Source organism: Sinocyclocheilus rhinocerous, unplaced genomic scaffold (genome assembly GCF_001515625.1).
Source record: "Sinocyclocheilus rhinocerous isolate Xijiao unplaced genomic scaffold, SAMN03320098_v1.1 scaffold1156, whole genome shotgun sequence".
Lineage (NCBI taxonomy): Eukaryota > Metazoa > Chordata > Actinopteri > Cypriniformes > Cyprinidae > Sinocyclocheilus > Sinocyclocheilus rhinocerous.
This window is the reverse complement of record NW_015630041.1, coordinates 1,369,760-1,391,541: the sequence shown is the minus strand read 5'-3', so window position 1 is coordinate 1,391,541 and position 21,782 is coordinate 1,369,760. Positions and strand designations below refer to the sequence as shown.

The 21,782-nt window shown below is 36.8% G+C and overlaps 3 protein-coding genes across 10 annotated transcripts in view; all 3 read left to right on the top strand.

The window, feature by feature from the left end:
* Nucleotides 1–3,184, top strand: part of LOC107739883 (alpha-actinin-1) — a 31,507-nt gene extending 28,323 nt beyond the window's left edge. For 2 of the 6 annotated variants that reach the window (XM_016552123.1, XM_016552122.1), the window contains exons 19-21: nucleotides 647–712; nucleotides 1,975–2,133; nucleotides 2,218–3,184. In XM_016552123.1, the coding sequence (XP_016407609.1) occupies nucleotides 647–712; nucleotides 1,975–2,133; nucleotides 2,218–2,376 (384 nt within the window). In that variant the 3' untranslated portion in view covers nucleotides 2,377–3,184. Of the gene's footprint in view, nucleotides 1–355; nucleotides 437–646; nucleotides 713–1,974; nucleotides 2,134–2,217 lie in introns of all 6 variants that reach the window. The other 4 variants (XM_016552121.1, XM_016552120.1, XM_016552125.1 and 1 more) reach the window with 3 other exon arrangements.
* Nucleotides 3,185–4,074: 890 nt separating this feature from the next.
* Nucleotides 4,075–6,819, top strand: LOC107739882 (cytochrome c oxidase assembly protein COX16 homolog, mitochondrial-like). Its single transcript, XM_016552119.1, has 4 exons — nucleotides 4,075–4,258; nucleotides 4,879–4,956; nucleotides 5,117–5,185; nucleotides 6,612–6,819. Exons 1-4 carry the CDS (start codon nucleotides 4,196–4,198, stop codon nucleotides 6,714–6,716), a joined length of 315 nt encoding a protein of 104 aa, XP_016407605.1. The 5' UTR covers nucleotides 4,075–4,195; the 3' UTR covers nucleotides 6,717–6,819.
* A 12,354-nt stretch (nucleotides 6,820–19,173) lies between these two features.
* The window catches only part of LOC107739881 (sodium/calcium exchanger 3-like), a 40,676-nt gene continuing 38,067 nt past the window's right edge, over nucleotides 19,174–21,782 (top strand). For all 3 annotated transcript variants that reach the window (XM_016552117.1, XM_016552116.1, XM_016552118.1), the window contains exon 1: nucleotides 19,174–19,351. The gene's annotated coding sequence lies outside the window, so the exon portion shown is untranslated. The remainder of the gene's footprint in view (nucleotides 19,352–21,782) is intronic.

The following is a 21,782-nucleotide window of genomic DNA, read 5'->3' as shown; positions in this document are numbered from 1 at the left end:
AAAGCTTCATTTCTTTGCAACTGAAGAAAGAAATCATCAGGAAATTTTCATTCTGGAAGTGAACTAATCCTTTAAAATCGTTAAAACAACACAACATAGTTAACCGAGCACAACAGGCCCAGATTTTGAGCAGATCTGTCCTCACAATCACTCTCTGCCCTCACTCACGGCACAGTACTGCACAGTTTGTCCTAACGTTTGTGCACTTTTCTCTTCTTTTGTCTTGTTTTTCACTTCTGCATGGACCCTCTTCTACCCCTCCACATGTCTGCATGACATTCCCCCACCCCTCCCATGTGTGTGCTGCATGTCCACGCTGCTGACCTCTGACCCTGCCCACGGCTCTGACACCCAGGACCACTCGGGCACACTGGGCGCTGAGGAGTTCAAAGCCTGCCTTATCAGTCTGGGCTTCGATATCGGGAACGACGCACAGGTACACACACACCAACACCAGTCAGGGAGTTCAATCATTAACCACACTCTTTTTGTTTTGTTTTTTCCTTTCTACTCTTTTCCTTTCTCCTTTCACTCGGTCTCATCTTCCCTCAAACCTTCCTCTAAAATGATTTCCTTCGCCTATACCTACCTTCATCTTTCTCTCCACTACTACCTGGTTCTGTTTGTCCCTGGTGGGTTCCTGTAGAAGAGAACAGGCATGATGGATGCAGAAGACTTCCGAGCCTGCCTCATCTCCATGGGTTATAATATGGTAAAGCAGAGAGTTCAAATCTCCATGGGTTGTGATCAGGTTAAACTGAGAGTTGTAGTCCCCATGGATAATGAACTGGTAACTCATATAATCTGAATGTGTTGTAATATGGATAAACTGATAGTTATAATCCCTCTGGATTAAACTGGAAAATCAGAGATTTATGATCAACATTAGGTATAATATGGTTAAGCAGTTTTAACCTCCATGTTTTATCTGGTAAATCAGAGTTATCATCTGGTTTCGGACAGATTTTGTGGGGTTATATCTATGTGGGTTATTATTTTAGTAAGTATTTCTGGAAAAAGTAGCATAAACTGTTAAAAAATCCATGGATTATAGTCAAGTTATAATCCCTATTGAATATAATAATAATATTTATATCTACTACATGGTATATAACCTGGAAAAAGAGATTTATAATCAACATTGGGTGTCCATCTTATTTTGAATGTAAGAGATGGTGCAGCCATTTTTAACCTGAGATGGCAAGGCTTCTGGTTTCAGCCACTTCCGGTTATTTTAGCTGTACAAAAAACAGTCCGTTATGCTGCTTGATGGAGCAAACTGGTATAGGTTGCCATATTATTTGAATTTATTTGCCTAATCATAAACACACTGGTTTGTTGCACAAATAGTTTTATCGTTTACTGCACTTTGTTATTCTAGTTATTTATCTACAGCGACTAATAAATCGGAAGTCTCACAGGTTCACCGGAAATAGCTGACTTCCACATTGAAAAATAAGGTGGATAAAAAGCAGAACGTTAGAATCTCAATGTAATATTTGGTAAGGCGGAGTTTCTGAACTCTAGATTAGTCTGGTCTATGTGGTTTGATCTTTGTGGTTCAGTGTTATTTTAGTATAATTTATATTCTGTTCAAATATTTATTAATGTTTTAAATTAGCTAATATTTTTCCATTTTCATTTTATTTCCTTTTTTTAATTATTTTTTTATATATTGTTTTTTTCTAGTTTTAGATATTTTAATACTTCAGCTTACTTCAGTTAGTTGCCAAGGAAACATTAAAAAAAATTTTTTTTTTCATCAAATATTTATATTTTATTTTTCTTCCCGCAAATGATTTTGTAATAGTTTAGTTAACAGTAACAACACTAATGTGAGACTGAGAAATTTTCTTAAGTATTCTTGGAAAAAAACAAAAAACAAACATATCATCAGCTATGCTAACCCAGTGAGGAGCAATCTTTCATATTGTTTTCGTAGTGATTTTTAAGAAGCGTTTCTCTGTTCTGTAGGGAGAGGCTGAATTTGCCCGTATCATGAGCATTGTGGATCCTAACAGACTGGGAGTGATCACATTCCAGGCCTTCATTGACTTTATGTCTCGTGAGACGGCCGACACAGACACTGCTGATCAGGTCATGACATCCTTTAAAGTCCTTGCTGGAGACAAGGTACATATACACAATCCAGAAATCACTTCCCAGTGTTAAAGTGTCTAAATGAATAACTAAATGAATAACTCTCTCCTCATGCAGAACTATATCCTGGCGGATGAGCTGAGGCGTGAGCTCCCCCCTGACCAGGCCGAGTACTGCATCGCCCGCATGATGCCTTACACTGGCCCCGACGCCATCCCGGGAGCTCTTGACTACATGTCCTTCTCCACTGCCCTCTATGGGGAGAGTGACCTCTGAACCGTGACCCTGGGGTCAACCTGCCTTCTGATACAAACACACAAATACGCGTATTCATACACACACACATAGCTTGCGCACAATGAGAGTAAAAGTGGCTCTTCAGTGCTGATCTAGCACCAACAAGCAGAGCTGGTCCCAGATCAGCCCATCAGAGCAGCTTCCATCAGCACCACTCAATGACGTTCGGTCATTTTTGTATCCTCCTATCAGCCCAGGCCCTTCCTGTGTGTCATATACAACTTCCTGTTCTTTCTCCAGCTGTGTTCATGAAGCCTATCTTGCCTGTCTTGGGGACTGTGTCACAAAGATGCTTCCTTCACATGCTTGTCAGAAGATCCTACTTCCCACTGAAGTCGTAATTATGAGTTTGTCACACTGAAGGAGAGAATAGGAAATCCTGAGACTCTTTTCTCCATGTAAATGTACAATATGCAACAAACGGTTACAAATATACTGTACATAAAGCACGTGGTAGGCAGCATCATGTCATCCTTGTGACCTCTGACCCATGTGATACTGCATGACCATGTGCTACGATTGATCCGCTTTTTTACATAGAGTTAATGCTTGTTGATGAGACTTCTTGTGATGGCGAGTCAGACTTCATGAACAGATCTTCCCCTTTCTGCTTCCAAGTGCAACATTGAAAAACTCCCTCCCAGGAGGAATGTTTTCTGTATTTTTACTTCTTATTTTGTTTGTTTGTTTTTTCCTCTTCATAAAGGAATAAAGTTAACATATTTTACTATACAGAACAAAAAAAGGTATTTTTCTTCACCTTATTAAAAAACGTAAAAAATTATGAAAATTTAAATAAAGAAACAATCACAGTTGTGTGTTTGTGTTTTTAATTACTTGTGTGAAGGAGAAATGTGTTCTATTAACTTAAGATAATGATTTATTTTAATGTAGAAAGGAAAGGGGAAAAAAATAGGAACATGTTTATAACTCATTTTAACATTTATTAATTTTATTCACTCAGATTATGAATATTTAAATTAAATTTGCCGTATATTACCTAAAGAAACAGGAAAGTGTAGAAGAGCATAAGAAATCCTATATTTTCAGATAATGTACATAATTTATTTCACTTAGCTGTTGATAAAATACATTGATTAGAGATATTGATGTGCTATATTGGCTTTGTGTGTTCTTTGACCTGTTACATACTAACGAACACCATGAAATTATTTAATTGTCTAAGTAAAAGGAAAAGATTATTTATTTATTTCACCTGCTTCGATTGTGACAGCATTTTTTCCATCTTAGATGGCCTCACAGGAAAATAGCATTATGTAGAAGTTGAGTACATCGGTGTATAGATAGATGGTCTCAAAGCTAACAGTTTTTTACTAAAATCCACAAAACTCTTGTTTTGATTTCTTGAGTTTTATTATGTTTTCTGGTTTGAAGTTCCTTGCTAAATTTATTTAGAAATTTGATTTCTATGACAAAGATCTAGTTAAAGTATAAGTTAACAAGGTTAACTTAATAATTGATTTTCAAGCTCTAGACTAGAGTTTCTAATATAAAGTTAAGAGATCTATCTGTTCCTTTATAATTTAACTAAACTAACCCTGAAAATGTGCTTTCAGTTGTAATTCTCACACACAGTAATGTAATATCTATCCCTCATTTTTAAAGTGGAACCAGTGACTCCTTTCTTAGTTCTACACGGACGCAATATGAGGCTGTACGATGTCGCTGCGGGGATTGTGGGTTTACATGGCGGCGCCCGGTGAGCCATGTAGAATTATGTCCTACTGACTTTATTCTGAATAATGTGAAATTGTAGAATGACATACTTGATCTAAACATGTGGAATCAAGTTCGTAAACTCCAAAAGAACAGGACAGTGAAATATGGCATCCCGATGCTGGTGAGCGCTTTAAAATGTGTTTGTATGCAGGATGAGCTGTCATTCATTATCGTCAAGTGTTTATAATTACGATTTAAAAAGTTGTGTAACACACGCCTTAGTAATAATTAGACCGAAATCATGGTTTAAATAATAATCATATTTATTGTCATTTACTGTAATAATAAATCTAACTGTTGTTTAATTGACGGCCAACTGTTTATTTTGAAAATTGAGTGTGATGCAATTTTTGTCCAATATTAGTAATATTTAATTAAGGTTTTTTTGTAAGTTTTTTTACGCAGTAATATGAAATTATTATGTAAATCAAGTCATTGATGCCTTAACAATGAAAAAATAAATACAAATATAGGATAGAGAGTGACAAGAAAGAATATATTCTCAGATAATTCAGTTCTAGGTTCCAGATTTTGACACGCGTTGTTTATTTTTAAAAATTATTATTATTGTTGATATTGATGATGTCACAATTTTTCAATGTGCAATATATTTGACAAGTTCTCTTTTTCTGTGTTAAACACTGTTGTCAACTTTCTGCTTTTGTAAAATCAATAATTTAGCCTGCTCATAATGAGACACCCTAGTGTTCATATTTCTGCTCATATAATGTTTGTTTGAAGCTGCTGGTTGTGGGAGGGTCGTTTGGATTGAGAGAATTCACTCAGATTAGATATGATGCACAGAAGATAAAAAAGAAGGTATGTAAAACTTAATAGACTAAAATATAACATCATATAATCTTTTCATGTACAGGCCAAGTGACACTGACAGAACTTCAGCCAGAACCCATTTATGCTGTACAATCAAACATTATCATAGTTTATTTCTTATCTTTTTTTTTTTGCGTGTTTCTTTTAGCTGGACCCTGCACTGGAAGCACGGGTGAACAATAAAAAGCAGTCGGCCATCCTCCAGGAAGAGTATGAGGTAATGAGAGAATGAGTGATGAATAGATGGAGAATCTGTGTGTGTGTACTAATGTTTTATAGTGCTATAATGTTTTATAGAGCCATCTGCTGTTTTGCTGTGGATTGGAAGTTACATTTACTTGCTAGTGAGGTTGTGGTAGCCTAATGGTTAAGCATCTGGCTTGTTAAATGCAGTCAGTGCAGTTTTGGACCTGACACAGGGTGACTTCGCAACCGTAATCGCAATTTTGTTATGCAGTTTGTCAAGCAGGACACGTAACTAGGTTTCTCCAGGGAGACTGACTGACCCGGCAATTAACGCGCTGTAAGTTATTTTGGACAGAAAGTGTCTAGTTAGCTGTTTAGTCTTAACTAAGTGCACTGGATGGCAATTGGTTCATTTAGCATCTCCATTTCAGGCTGTGGGTGGTTGCGGCTGTCCACAGCACAGCAAAAACAGACCGTCATTATACTGCAATGGTGATTCTCTTTGACTTTAAAAACTTTATTTTTAGCCTTACTGCCATTATAAGAAGTTACAATGCCATTAAATCTGACCTTCTAGATAGTAGCAGAAGTAGTAGAAGAGTGCCCTCAAGTGGAACCAGGGAAATTTAGTCATTATAAACCACTTTACAGCTGTTCATTAGACGGTAAATATAAACTTGGTCATGCTTCATCCTAATTGTTTTATTTTAGATCTTACATTGACCCACCATGAATCATAAAACAAATAAACGCCCTGCTCTAGCTGACTCATTGTTGGTAACTTAAGTACACTTCTGTTTGGGGTCATGAAAATTTAATTCAAGTTGATCAAAAGTAACAGCAAAGACATTTATAACATTACAAAAGATTTCTATTTCAAATAAATGCTGTTCTTTTGAACTTGTAGTCTTCAAAGATTCTGAAAAAACCTGTCATGGTTTCCACACATATATTGAACAGCATAACTGATTTCAACATTCATAATAATAAGAAATGTTTCTTGAGCACCAGATCAGCATATTAGAATGATTTCTGAAGGATCATGCGACACTGAAGACTGGAGTAATGACTACTGAAAATTCAGCGTTGCCACCGCAGGAATAAATTAAGTTTCGAAATATATTCAAATAGAAAAGTGTTATTTTAATTTGTAATAATATTTCACAACACGACTATTTTTACTGTATTTATGATCAAATAAATGCACATTTGGTCTGCATAAAATACTTTTTTCAGCAACATTTTTTAACATTAGATTATGTGCCATAGCATTCAGGCCATTTATTAAATTAGCAACAACTTGATTAGACCGTTCAATGCATTTTATATGAATTTCTTTGTAGCTTTTGAGATCTGGCATTTGCCGTTAAATTGCTGTGTGTGTTTGATTGTGCATTTGATTCGTGGCTTTGAAAAAAGATTAATTTAATATAATGTAATCTCTTTTGTTTCTATAGAAAGTGAAGGATTTGGACTTGGATGGATGGAAGAACATTCGTGGCCCACGTCCCTGGGAGGATTCAAAGGAGCAGCAGCAAGCTCAACTCAATAAAGGCACATAGAACTCTAAAAACTTAAACTCCTACTGCTGGTCCAAAGATGTAAGACACGCATAAAAACAGTGCAGTGTATGGTTGTCACCATATAATAAATTAGCACATAATATGTTGTTATTATTATTATACATAGATGAGGAACTACCAGTTTGGATTCTATTGGCATATGGAATGCCACTTTGGTGTCGTTTTTGGAAATATGTGTCCTAATACACTTTTAGGAATGTGTGGCTGTGTATATGTATAGCATTATGTCTCTGTCCAGTGTCTTTGATGCTCCCACTTTTTTTATAGAATCAGTAAGGTTGTAACCCTTATTCAATCTGTGTTACCATGTCAGTTTGCATTCACAGTAATGCATAACTCAAGACCCAGTGCTGTATTTGATTGAGTAAAACCCCTTGTTCTTTCAGTGGTGCAAACAGAACCAATGGTGCCTGTGCACATGCTGGGTGAATGGTACAGTGTAAAGGCAGTAGGCATGAATGACCTTTTGTGCACCTACATACTGCTCGGTGTACACCTCATTCCAGCAAGCATGTCATGGATTGTGTAGGATATGATGATCAGCAGTTTGGACATTATTGTTTTCTCTGCAACAATCTCCAGAAGGTCCAGGTCCTGCTTTCTTGATGAGCTTATTCAGGTCGTTGGTCTCTAGCAGTGTCTCTCGGGGTTCGTGAGTTGATGAAAAGCTAATAATTAAATTGAATACAAAATATAAATAAATGTGGCTGCACAATTAATCAAAAATAAATCTGAATTTGCAATTCTAGCTTAGTGTGATTATGAAATCAAAGGCTAAAATTTATTCAGCGCCTCAATTCACACCAAATGCTGCTTCTCATAAACTCCATCTCTGTATGTTCAGTAACACTCCAAAGAGAAAGGAAAACTTGAAATCGCATCATATGACCCCTTTAATGTGCATCTTAATGTGGAACTCAATGTGTGCTAGGTTCACTTTTACACATTCGCACAATTTCCAACATTTCTGTGGATAGAACTTTACATCATTTCACTTGTTTTCTGCCAAAATAAAAGCTTGAAGATATTAACGTTTGACAGTTAAGAATTTAAGACATAAATCTTAGTATTGTAACTTGTAAAAAATTATATATATTAGACCTTTAATTATCAAATATTAATTTTATTATTTTACAGGACAAATGTAATTTAAAACCATAATGTATTTATGTCTTCATTTTTGTAAATAGACTTTAAAACAATCACTTGCAAGCCATGTGCACCATTAACCAACATCAGAGAACCATGAACATGTAAATGGGCCTTCTTGTGCATTGCTACTGTGTTTTTAGTCCATTAAAGTCTGTTGTAAATGTGAATCCCCACGTATCTGAATGAATGAATCTATCTCCATGTCTCAGCCATGGCCCATTTACCTCTTGAAGTTGATTACCAGTTTCTTTTCACATTAATTTGCGAGAAAACAGGTTTAGAAACGTGCTTATTTTTACAGTTACGTTTGGTGCTACAAGTTGTATGGAAATGACTCTTTCAATTTTAACAGTATTTATGCCAATAGTCATATCTATTGTAGCTTTAGAAGCTGAGAGATATTTTACTGGATTCAATACCATGGACCTCCCATTTTAGAATAATAAAAAATTTGAATTATTTTTAGCAATGCGTTTTTATATTTTATAATTAATTTAATTTAGTTTTCTTTACAAAAAAATAATTTACCAAAATTATTCTTTATAAAAAAAAAAAAAGCAATAAGTTGGATTTTAAACAACTATGTAGTTTGTAGTTTACAACACATTTTTACTGATGCTTTCAGTAAGACTATCAAGTCATTTTTGACATTATCTTGGTGACAAATCATCAGAATTCGCAACAAAAATGTAGAATACATCTCAGAAAACCAAATGTTTAAGCTTGCAAGGCATAAAAATGGATGTACAAGATTTTCGGTGGCATTGCACAACTAGCCTGAAAGGACCAGTGACTGTCAACCACTGTTCTCTCAGCTGGCCCAAAAATCTCTCTCACTGGCCCCAGGCCAGCCAGCCATCCTTATTGTTGAGCCATGTTTTGAGATTTATTATAATTTATTGTGATAATCCTACCTTTAGCCCCCAAACTTTTCGGTTGACTGTGTCTGTGCTCATTTTGTGGTTGTGGTGATTTTCATGCTGCTCATCATCGTTATCTATTGTACGGTGCAACCTGCACATCATCATCCATAAATGCATCAGTGAGATGCTACACAGCAAGCGCTAATATCTGGGAAGAATATCACCTCCTGCTGCTTTGATCAATGCTACACCTATGGGGATTTTTTAAAAGGTTGCATCTTTGGTGTATATTGCATCCAACTGTGAAGCAGCACGGTCTTGATTCAGTCCTGGAGTGCACATGTATTTCCATCATGATTCGGGCACGGGCTGCTGCTCTCAGGCTAATGTTAACGCCAGCACTGACTCATCTGTGTGATGGGAAGCTTTGTTCCGAGGCACATTTTAACAAGCCCCTGCTGACTTTCCCTTTTTCCCCTCGTCACTCTCCTGCTGGAAATTCCAGCACTGTCATGTCATGTGCTCCGTCACTTTAATTGCTCAAGTGGGAATGATCCTCAGGGGCCGAAGGGAACATGTTAACAAATCTGACTTCAGGAGTCCAGATATCCTCAGGGGGCATTAAAGCCACTCATGTGTCCAGTTCAAGTCAAAACAGTGTTGACAGGGAAAGGCTGTAGTATGTTTCAATAAACTTTTGAGATGTTTTGGCTGGTTAGGTGAGGAGCACAAAAACAGACTAATTTGTTATGACAAGTGTTGCTGTAGTAAAGAAGTACTTTTATAACAGCGAATTCTCTAGGGGACATTAATTTGATGCTGGTTGAAAGTGTTTAATTTATCATTAATTTGTCATTAGCCTATCAATAATTAGTCTATTCATTTAAGCAATATTAATTTAATAAATAATAAAATTTGACATTTGTTCTGTATTTTGCACAGTCACCAATTATTTGCTATAATTTGGTCTTTAAAAAGGTACTTATTCAAGATGTGGTTAGCTTTCATTCTCACTTAATTGTATATTTCTTATATTTTGACGTAATTATATATATACTGTATATATTTCCTACATGGACAAAAACAAAAAAGAGTAAGGCTTTTCTTATGTTTTTGAAAAAAGGCTCTTATTCTCACCAAGTAATTTCTTATTACTATCAGTGTTAAAAGGATAGTTCACCCAAAAATGAAAATTCTGTCATTAATTACTCACGCTCATGTCATTCCAAACCCGTAAGATCTTCGTTCATCTTCGTAACACAAATTAAGATATTTTTGATGAGATCTGAGAGCTTTCTGACCCTGCATAGACCGCAAGATAACTACCACAGTCAAGGCCCAGAAAGGTAGTAAGGGCATCATTAAAATAGTCCAGGTGACATCAGTGGTTCATGCGTCGTGTTACTCTCGATAATGGCGGTAGATGGTAACTCGCAGGAGAAGAATTGTTGAATAAAGTTATTTTTGTTTTCTTTGCACACAAAAAGTATTCTCGTAGCTTTGTAAAATTACGGTTGAACCACTGATGTCTCATGGACCATTTTAACGATGTTCTTAATACCTTTCTGGGCCTTGAACGTGGAAGTTACCTTGCTGTCTATAGAGGGTCAGAAAGCTCTCAGATCTCATCAAAAAATATCTTAATTTCTGTTCCGAAGATGAAAGAAGATCTTACGGGTTTGGAATGACATGAGGGTGAGTAATTAATGACAGAATTTTCATTTTTGGGTGAACTATCCCTTTAAAAATAAAGGAAATTGTCATAATTTTTCTAGGATTTTGATGGATAGAAAGTTCAAAAGAGCAGCATTTATTAGAATTGTGTGTTTTCTGTAACTTTTGACCAATTTAATGCATAAATAAAAGTATTAATTTCTTAAAACACACACACACACAGTACTGTATGTCGCTACTTGGATAAAAATGCTAAATGTTACCAAAGAGTTAAATGCCTTGCTCAAAAACCCAGACATGACAGAGCTGAACTGTGATCTCAACAACTCCTCAGTCGCCTCGGCTTGACAAGCAGTGTCGACTTGAACCCGTAACCTCTTCCGCCCAGATCCTTAACCATTAGATTAACAACCCACTAACAGATTTATGTGGACAAGCCTCCTTTACTGCAGTGTGAGGAAGCCAATTCTTCCTGATACCCTGAGCAATTTATCTGACTCCTCCACTAAGGGTGGCACTTGCACTGAAATTAGACCTCTTGAACTACAGTCAGACTTCCACCACAGCGCTAGAGCCTTATTGATGTTAGGAAACATCTTTGTTTTTTATACGTAATTGCAGAGATGAACATTTCAGCCTAATTCATTCCAATTTCACTGCTGCAGAGGAACCAAATGGGCCTGCAAATGTTTAAATGTATGATGTTGCCTTTTGGGCGTATGTGTATGTGTGCGCTTCTAAAATTAGTTTTGCAGATTAAATCATGAACAGTGTTTTAGAAATTGAGCTTGAATGAATGAATGAATGAATGAATGAATGATTTCTTAGGCATTGTCAAGCTTCATGTACAGTGTAAATCCCTACTCCACAGATTCCTCTCTTCCCTAAATTCTGAGGGAATATTATGTAACCTTATTTCATGTAATTTTTCTATTATAATGATATTCACTAGTTTTTTACATTTTCTGAATCAAATGTGAGTGTTATTGATTGACAAACTCACCACTACAACACTAGGATGTTGCTATATGGTTGCTAAGGTGTTCGGAGTGGTTTTAACGTTTTGTTTTGTGATTGCTAGTGTGATCTGGAAAGTATAGTAAACACCACTAAGGGGGCTTTCACACAGAATGCGTTTTTCCATTCCACTGTGCTATTTTTAAAAAAATTGTTTTTCTATGTAAGCACGCACTTGACGGACATCTTTGACCTTTGCGCTCACATCTTTTGCAGCATCTCGCACATTATGCAGCGTTGTGGCTCTCAAGTTACAAGAACTTCAACTTTTAATAAATGCGTCTGGAGACCTGTCTTGTTCCTCATTCCACTGCCCGCGTCTCACTTTTTTCAAAGCAAACCGTGTTCTTTGTGAATGGTCTCTTTTACATTTTGGACATTTCATTCCATCCTATACCACTTTGTTGGTTGTTGTCAGTGTCTGTATCTTTGAATTTAGATTTTTGGAAGCCAAATGAGCGTCTGAGACCCAGAGCTTTGAAAGCAGCCACAAAGTATCTCCTCCTTCCAGTGTCCTTCAAAATTGGACCAATCCAGAAGTCAAAGGTCAGTGGGAGCATTGTGAGTTGGACGATGGTGGCACAAATGAATCAATTCCCACAGGAAGCCAATCTAGCAGCTATTGCAATGCACAAAAAGGACTTGTGGAAGATGCTGTGAGACTCGAGTTGTCAGCTGTAAATATGACTCAGTACATTTAGCTCAAAACCATCAGATCTCACCTGCAGAGCCTCATCACAGAGGAGACGTAAGCGCTCTCTTCTCTTCTAATAGGGCCCAAGGTTTCTTTTCTAATAGATTATAATAAAATATACTGAATTAACATTAAATTAACATTCCCTGAAGCCATATGTATGTTTGGGGTCAGTAAGATTTTAATAATTTTATTCAGCAAGAATGCAGTAAATTGATTAAAAGTGACAGAAAAGACTTTTATATTCTTACAAAAGATTTCTATTCCAAATAAATGCTGTTCTTTGGAACTTTCTATTTATCAAAGATTTCTGAAAAAGTGCATCACAGTTTCCACAAAAATATTAAGCAGCACAGCTGTTTTCAATGCTGAAAATGATAAGAAATGTTTCTTGAGCAGTAAATCAGCATATTAGAATGATTTCTGAAGGATCATGTGACATTGAAGACTGGCGTAATGGCTGCTGAAAATTCAGCCTTGCCATCACAGGAATAAATGACATTTTAAAATAAAAAACACTTAAATCAAATAAATGCAGCCTTGGTTAGCATAAGACATAAAATTAAAATATTTTGACAATCCCAAACTTTATTAACCCCCCGGAGCTGTGTGGGACACTTTTTTTTTTATTTTTATGATGGATGGATGCACTTTATTGGACTTCTTTTTGGACTGTTGAAAAATAACACCCATTCACTTCCATTACAAAGTTAGGAAGAACCAGGACATGTTTGAATATAAATCCGATTGTATTTGTCTGAAAGAAGAAAGTCATATACACGTAGGATGGCTTGAGGGTGAGTAAAGCATTGGGTAATTTTAATTTTTGGGTGAATCATATCAACGTAATTCTATTATTGCATGTTGAACTGCTATTGATCATCTTCTACATGTTTGCATACTAATTGTGATCTTTTACAAGATTTACAAAAACAAAAATGGCGCTCAAAATGATTACTGACATTAATACCAAGTTTGACTAAAGTCTGCTTATTACACGGATGATTCAGAAGTTAGGGGTAATACTTAATAAGTAGGGTTTGGGGTTTAAAACGAACCCTAGTCCGAATGTTTGAATATAGTGTATTGAATGTATTGAATATCAATATAGTGCTTTCTTACAATCACACTAACTAATAAACTGCCTTCTGCTAATAAACATGCCTATATGTGGCATATGTACTTGCATACATATAGTATGTAGGACTATACCGTATGTCACACGTATAGTGTGTGTGTGTGTATTTAAGCGTTTCATATTTGTAAGTGTGCAGTCATGTTCTCAGACTGTGGTTTGAGACTCCCTCACACGTGTGCTTTAATTTTTCATCACAAATTGCAAGAAAACGGCATCAATTATTAATTGCAGCACTAAGAAAAGAAGAAATCAAATTCAATATTTACCGCATACTTCCTGGGCTAGCAAATCACATGGCAGAGAGGACAGAAAGGTGTGTGTGCGTGTAAAGGTTACACAAGGGGCCCTGCTGTAAAATAGGCAATGTTTCGAGGAAAACTCCTTTTCTCCCTTGTAGAACAAACACCCACATGAACTCTTAGTTTTGTAATTATCTTTTAGAGATGCAACCATATAATTAGCGTGACACACACACCTCCACACTGAAACAGATAACATCAGTATCACACACACAAAAACTATTATATCCAACGAAATTATACTTGCACTGCACTGGACCGGTACTGACTGATAATCCTCTTCATGCATGTGATGCTTTATATGCATAGCTTATTGTTTTTCTTGTCATAACTCTGTGTTCTATAAATATCCTGATGCTCTGCAGCAGAGGGACTGTTCAGGCAGAAAATACACACACATACACACTCCCTGGCAGAACAACAGCACAGCACACACATGAATGCATTATCTCGTAGACACACAATCTCAGATTCATTCATACTTCAGCACACACACACACACACACACACGTTTCAGCTCTGCCAATCATGTTTGCACACACAACTATACTGGCACTAACAAGCCATCTGGGCATCTACGCACAGAGCACAGACTTACTCTGTCCCTTTACTCTGTGGCATCACTACACAGATATACAATACTGTGGTGATGTTACGTCACAAATACACATTATTATTACAATTTTAAATAACTTTTTTTGTATTCTTATGTATTTTAAAATGTTATTCCTGTGATTGCAAAGCTGAATTTTCAGCAGCCATTACTCCAGTCTTCGGTGTCACGATCCTTCAGAAATTCTTCAGAAATATGCTGATTTGATGCTCAAGCAACATTTCTTATTATCAGTGCTGAAAACAGTTGTGCTGCTCAATATTATGTGTAAATCATGATGCATTTTCCCCAGAATTCTTTGATGAATAGAAAGTTCAAAAGAAGAGCAATTTAATGCATTCTTACTCAATAAAAATATTAATTTCCTTATAAAAAATCTTACCCCAAACTTTTCAACAGTAATGTTTGTATTTCTATTTTATTTAAAATTGGTCTTTTCTGTTTGAGTTTAGTTTTTATTAGTTCTGACATTATTCTTTTTTTCCCCTGAATTTTCTATATTCAGTTAAATTTGTTTTCATTTTTATTTTAAATATGTTATTTAAAGTTATCTTTAGCTGCTAAAGATAATGTGCAAAGTATAATGTGCAGGTATCATTTTAAAAATGTTTGTTAATTGCTCACATTCTAGTGTAATTGCTGTCTAGTGACATTTTAATGCTTAATGCAGGCGGTTTGTGTAGGTTTCAAGTTTTACCATTCTTCAAAAACTATTAATTAATTATACAATTAATTAAAATAATTAATTATCGGTCATTTTTTTTAAATTTAAATTTAAGTTAATTTTAGTGTCATAAAATGTATTTTAGTTTAGTTTCAGTTTTTCAGAATTTTCTGATAATTTTGTATATGTTATTTTCATTTCAGATTATGAATGTTTGCATTTAGATTTCGCTTTAGTTTTCATAAACAGCGATAACACATTAAGAAAGGTATGGAAAAATGTCTCCTGTTAACTATTTTCATTCCTTGGTATTAAATACATTCCTAAATGTATTTACACTTCTAAAGCACTGATTGTCCAACTTATCTATAAGCCTTAAGCCTTGCTGCATGCCTGTAGTGTGTGTGTGTACCTGGTATTACTACATTGAGACCAAATATCCCAACAAGGATAGTAATACCAGAAATATTTGAACTCGTGGGGACATTTTTTGGTCCCCATGAGGAAAACAGCTTATAAATCATACAGAATCATACAGAAAAAAGAAAGAAAAAAAAAATCTAAAATAGCAGAAAGTTTTCTGTGAGTGTAGGGGATAGAAAATACAGCTTGTACAGTATAAAAATCATAAAACATGGGAATGTGTGTGTATGTAGGATGTTCTAGATAGTCTTGGCTTTGGAGCAGCTGTGGTTTTGAGGAGTCAGAGGATACACACACAGTTTGACCTCTGTTAAAGATGACAGAAGAGATTAATGTCCCTTCATTTGTTGTGTGTGTCTGTGTGTTAATTTCCCATCAATGTGCATTAGAGCTGGCTACTATAGGTGTTGTCCCCAGTAGGTAAGACGACTGACGTGCTGAGTCAGCTGATGGACTTTTTGCCTGCCACACCACGGGAGAAGACAGACAGCTGAGGTCTATGTCTGCTGTTCTCTGCCTCTCGCTGCATCAGCCTCTCCATGACTGCTGTGGGCACAGTGTCCGCCAGAGTCTGCCCGTTGATGAAAATTTGAGTAGTGTTTGCTTGTGCAAGACTCGCCACCACAATGCTAGAGTGTTTTGAGGAGTCAGAGGGGTGAGTGAGGATACACTTTTCCACAACCCTGTTATCTAAATTGGTTGAATATGGAGTAGGAATGGCACTAGCAACGAACTTCACAGATTGAATTGGTGTCAGTGTGAATGAGGCTTTACACACTGAGTTACGTGCCATTGTTTAATATTTAAGGTTAGTGGTTTGTTCAAATCCCTGGTTTGTTAGTTGGTTAATGTTTGTGTCTGTTTGGTCTGTTTGCTTTCATTTAAATTATTATAAGACTCAGATTAGGCAGCCAGTTGAGCATCAAAGATCCAGTGGTTTGGAAGCAACTGGTAACATAAGTCAATATTTGACTCCTTAAAGTAAAAAAAAAAAAAAAACCTTTGTAATGCCTCTAACTTTATTAAATGTATGCCATCTTTTGTGCCAAAAAAATTAGATTTATAAACTTTTATAAATTTTTTTTATTAAACAATAAATTCAGTTAAAATAATAACATACAATCAGGAAGAATAAGTTACTAGTCAAATGAAATCAGCATCGACAATTCATCTTTGCACGGCACAGAAAAGCACAAATGTGGCATTATACAGACTTTTTGACAAGACTCAGAGGTGGCATTAATGCATTTCATAATAACAATGTTATGAAATTAATGTTTTAAATATAATGTTTTGAATATAGAAATATTAAACAATTTAAATGACTTAGTTTATACTTTAAATTATATACTTTGTATCTTTAATCTAACTTTGTAAGTGGTCTCTGTATATTATTTTTAGCTCTTGGTATGTGTTCTGTCCTCTGGTATTGATGTTTATTTGTTTCTGTTCCAATTAAACCGACTTGTAAAGCGACATTGGGTGTTGAAAAGGCGCTATATAAATAAAAATTATTATTATTATTATTATTATTATTTTTATTATGTGTATATTAAATGAAACTGAAACCGCCAGTAGGTGGCAACAAGTCACTGTCTTTATCACTGAATCATTCACTCAACTGATTCGTTCAAAGATTAATTTAGGAACGAAGCAAGTGACTCCCTTTATGACTCACTAGATTTGTTCAACAACGCAGATTCATTCATAAACAAACAGGGCTTAATATTAACTTATGTATAAAATCAAAAATGTATAAAACAGTTGTATAATTTAAATTTCACATTGGCAAACTCCCTTTATAGCCTAATCATTAAAATTCGGTCACTTGTCTTAGTTCATCGCAATCTCACAAACTTCCCATTTTAATTAATGAAGCTCTCTACACTGCACACTGAAAGTATTATTTACATCGCGTCTGCACTTTGTTTGTTATAATGAATGACAAAAACTGCAGTCTGCTCTCACGATCTGCGCTGTGAGGAGGCATTTCCGATAGAGGCATTTCTATTGGCTGCAGTCTGCAGGTATTGTGGCCAAATCACAACGGACGGCACTGCGCAGCGAACCATGGACACAAATATATCGCGCTAGGTTTATGTGCAGAAGTGGGATTGCTTTCGTGGTCTTTTGAATGGATAAAATATAGAAATCACTTTAATTTCCAAATAAACCTAACCAGTTGGAAATGAAATGCCGTCCCCCTCAAAATTCACTCCCTGGACTCCATCCATCCGAGGTGTTTTGTACAACTAAAAATGAAATTCACTCCCCGGACACCCCCCCCCAAAATAGGATAGTCAATGAGAAAAAAGATCAGACAAGACTTGATTTTTCTCTCTATGACAGGTGGTTTGGAAGAAAATGTTTGAAAAATAAGGGTTTGGTTGTTGGCTGAAAAAATGTTTCAGTTGCGAACATTTTTACATTTTGATTAAATATTATGAAAATAACTTTTTCTTTTGAATAACATACACAGAAAATAGTTCCCAATATGACAAGGGTATGACATCTAGAGAGTAGTATGAATTAAGGCTATAAAAATGCAATTTAAAAGGTAACCCAAAAATGTAAATTCTGTCATAATTTGCCTGTCCCAATATCGTTCCAAATCTGTGACTTTATTTATTGTGAGGAACACAAAAGAGACAATGTTGTTTGGATCCCAGTGTTTTAAAAAAAAATAACTTTATATTCCATGGAAAAAAGACGATCATACAGATTTGGAACAACATCAAGGTGAGTAAATGATGACAGAATTTACATTTTTGGTTGAACTATCCCTTTAATGATAACAAATAAGATTTACATAAAATTAATGATTATAAATGTACACTTTCTTTCTAATTTAACACTTTTTCAGTTCTCTGATATGGCTGTTGGTAAGTTTAGGAACAAACTCTATTCATGGATGGCCAGTTCTGTTATTTGTCCAATCTGGCAGTTTCTAGTCTACAATCTCAAAATGGTTCAATAATGTTCCATTATTCGGCCTTTCTGATGTATCAGTCTATCAGTAACATGAAATGTGATATTAAATTAGATCACGCTATCATAAAATCATAAAATTACACATTTTGTGGAGGGTAATTGTAGGTGCACAGATGTAAGCTCAAGAACAACATTAGACAGCATGCAGCATTAAAGACTTAAGGCTTCTCTATAGACCAAATTCAATATTTTTGACCTCTTGCTCCACGCAATTATTCCACATATGGTCATGCGTGGTATTTTAAACATTGTTTCAAGGCACGCGCGCAGATGTGATATTACATGCACATGAATTATGGTGCATCTAATCGGTCCCAGCTGATGCGATGACGTAGACGCGTGTGTCCGCTTGTGTTCGGCGGAGGGTGTGTTTCCAAGGCGAAATCTGGAGAAGGAAGGCGGAGATTGAAGGGGGGAGAGAGAGGTGAATTTAATTCTCAATATTTGCCATCTTAAAATTGTCCCTCTCGTGATGCACGGAAAAACGAGCAGGACAAGTCGCGCAGTCTCTCAACTGCATGATCAAATGAAGCGGTAGCCTAATTAAGCAAGCAGGTTTGTAATGCATGCAGAAGAAATGCACAGATGCTGACGGATGTAAGGGTTCAGATGCAGCGGTTGCACTGGTGCTGAATCGGGATGCTTGGTCATGAAATGAAACGAGGCCCGCTCGGTTGTGAGAGCACCAACTTGTTTCCTGCGATATAACGTGAGACGGACAGAGAGAGAGAGAGAGAGAGAGAGAGAGAGAGAGAGAGAGAGAGGGATGGAGGAGAGGGAGAGAGGAGGGGGCGCGAGCGTTTGTTCGCCGCTGTTGCTCGGGGCTCGCGGAAGAACCGATCACATGGATTCCAAGATTCCATTTTTCAACGGCGCTCCGGAACACCGGAAATGGGCAGGCACCGGAGTCGGTCCGTGTGTGCGTGTGCGCACGAGTGAGGAGGGCGAAAGCGGCCCTGGGGTATTTCTGCCACCGAGGAGCAGTCAGCTGCACGCTTAACCGAGAGGAAACTGATCTGGCTGGAATATTTGGCATTGCCGAAAAACATTTAGGAGGAAAGCATTCCTCATTTGCTTAAATCACAGGTACGTACCTTCCGTTCAGTGCGTTTGCACGTCGCTATTGGTTAGTCAGCGGTAATTAGTGCAGCTCGAGGCGCCACCGGCTTTATTTAGGGGTAGTTGGAATGGAGCGAATTTGCCTCGGTAAACGGCAGGCGCTGTTCGGAGTGGATGTGATCAGTGCGATGTGGAATTACTGTGGAGCGAGAATGTCTCCAAATTTGCGTCACAGGATCATTTCCATCATAATGGCACACAAACGTAAAATAATCATTGGCAGTGCTGAATTCGTCATTGTAGTGATTACAGAAAGAACCATAATGATTTCTATGCCTTTATTTTTATGATAAAATATGTGGATTTAGTTTATGGTGATTTAGAAACTTATATGAATCATCTGGGCTGAGAACCGAGAACCGTTTCCATTTTTTAAACGAAAAATTTCCTGACGTTTCCGTCAACGGTTTTCGAACGTGCCTTCATACGCTAATGCGTACAGATCACCGTACTAAAATACTCTTGACTGTTTCCTGCACTACTATTCAGCGGTAACACTACCACCGAATCTAGTGATCAGTATAGTTCGATTCCCGAACAAATGACTCTTGTGAGCCGGATCTTTTTGAGTGAATCAACAACATACTGCGCGGCCAATGTAGACCGATTCCCGAACGATTTACTCGTTTGAGTCGGTTCTTTTTAGTGATCCAAAACATACAGTGCGGCCAATCTAGTTCGATTCCCGAACGAATGACTCTTATGAGACGGTTCTCTTAGTGAATCAAAAACACATAAATCACTCGGAGCCTTAGTGAATTAATTTGAGTCATTTACTGAACCACAATTTATTATTTTTATCATGTTCATCTTTTGACTGCTGATGGAAGTAAATATGAATAATTCTTATGTCTATTTTGTTGTCTTCAAAAGTAATAAAAAACACTCATAGAATTACAATCTTAACCAGCATCGTTAAATTCCTTACTACTCCAATCCCTGTGGAACATTTATAAGGAGAAATGTCGCTCGGGGAGGCGTAAAATCATTTATGATCAGTTTGTTGATGGTTCCTCCTCCATTTGTGATTTAAACGGAGGATGTACGTACATACCGGAATGTCCCTCACAAAATCCCAGCATCCTACACATCAGATTTGGTCCACCAGTTTTTAGGTCCCTAATGCTGTATTTATGTCAAATGAGTTATGATACATATGGTATTGTAGAGTTAGTCATCTGATGTGAGTTCCTCATGTTTTTTGGGGTCTGAACAGGTAAAGAGAATTTGCTGAGATATGTGATTAATTCAGGACAGCTGCTACCTGCCACACTCTCCTACACTCTGTTTATATCCCTATCAGGTGTTGCCCCAACTGCGGATTTCTTAAAATAGGGTGGGGGGAGGCTTATGTTTGTGGGTGTCTCTAATTCGCCCTGTCTCCTGTTACCCTGAGAGACTTGTAGCTCTTCTTCTTTCTTCACCAGGCCAGTGAAAGCCAGAACTTTGGAAAACAGAAATGCTGCTGACGGCAAACTTGCTGTTGTGCATTTGTGTGGTATTTGGCTTTACAGTGTCATTTGCGGGTGTGAGTGTGTACGACAAAAATACATACATTTGTATACACACTCGCAGACACGACTGACTGCCTCCAATTTTTTCTCTAATGAGCACACAAAATTCGTTAGCTTAAAGGCCTCATTAGTATGTTAATTAGCCTGAGTTGTTCATAGGCCTTTTGTGTGAATATTTGTGTTCTATTCATTGTCTGAAGTGAGAACACTAAGATGCCTCTCAGCAGCAGTTGTCAACAGTTGCGTATGAACGGATTTGCTGAGTGTTCTGCGACGCAGGCTGAGGTGTGATATATATGAGAAGGAGAGAGCGGAGGAGTGAAGACAGAAGTTTCCAAACATACTTTTTCCCCACGATTTACGCCTAGCGTGTTGCCCATTAACTAGTAAGTCCTTGTCATAGAGAATTTGTATGCTTCGAAACGCATCAAGGCAGCTATTTGCTATTTGCCCATTGATTACAGGTGCCAACAAAGTACTTTAACACATGCTGAGATCCACATGATCGTATTAGCCTGCAACCCACAGGCATCTCATTGCCATGGGAATAGCTGAGGTGGTGGAAAGGAGGCTACCCACGATTAGCACACCATGCTGAAACGCTGCCAGTCATGTTTCTTGAGAGGTCTGACCTGATCTTGATATGAATGAGATTTAAACCCACAATCTCTGTGTGATTGGATCAAGACATTGCCAATGGCTCCTACTTTAACCTATTGATTTCATTTAATTGGACCAGTATTGGAGATGTAGCTATAAGCTACTTATAATTGAAAGTAGTTAAAGGCATCGTTTACCCCGAAATGAAAATTCTGGCATTATTTACTCATCCTCATGTTGTTACAAACCTGTATGACTTAAGTTTTTTTCTATGGAACTCAAAA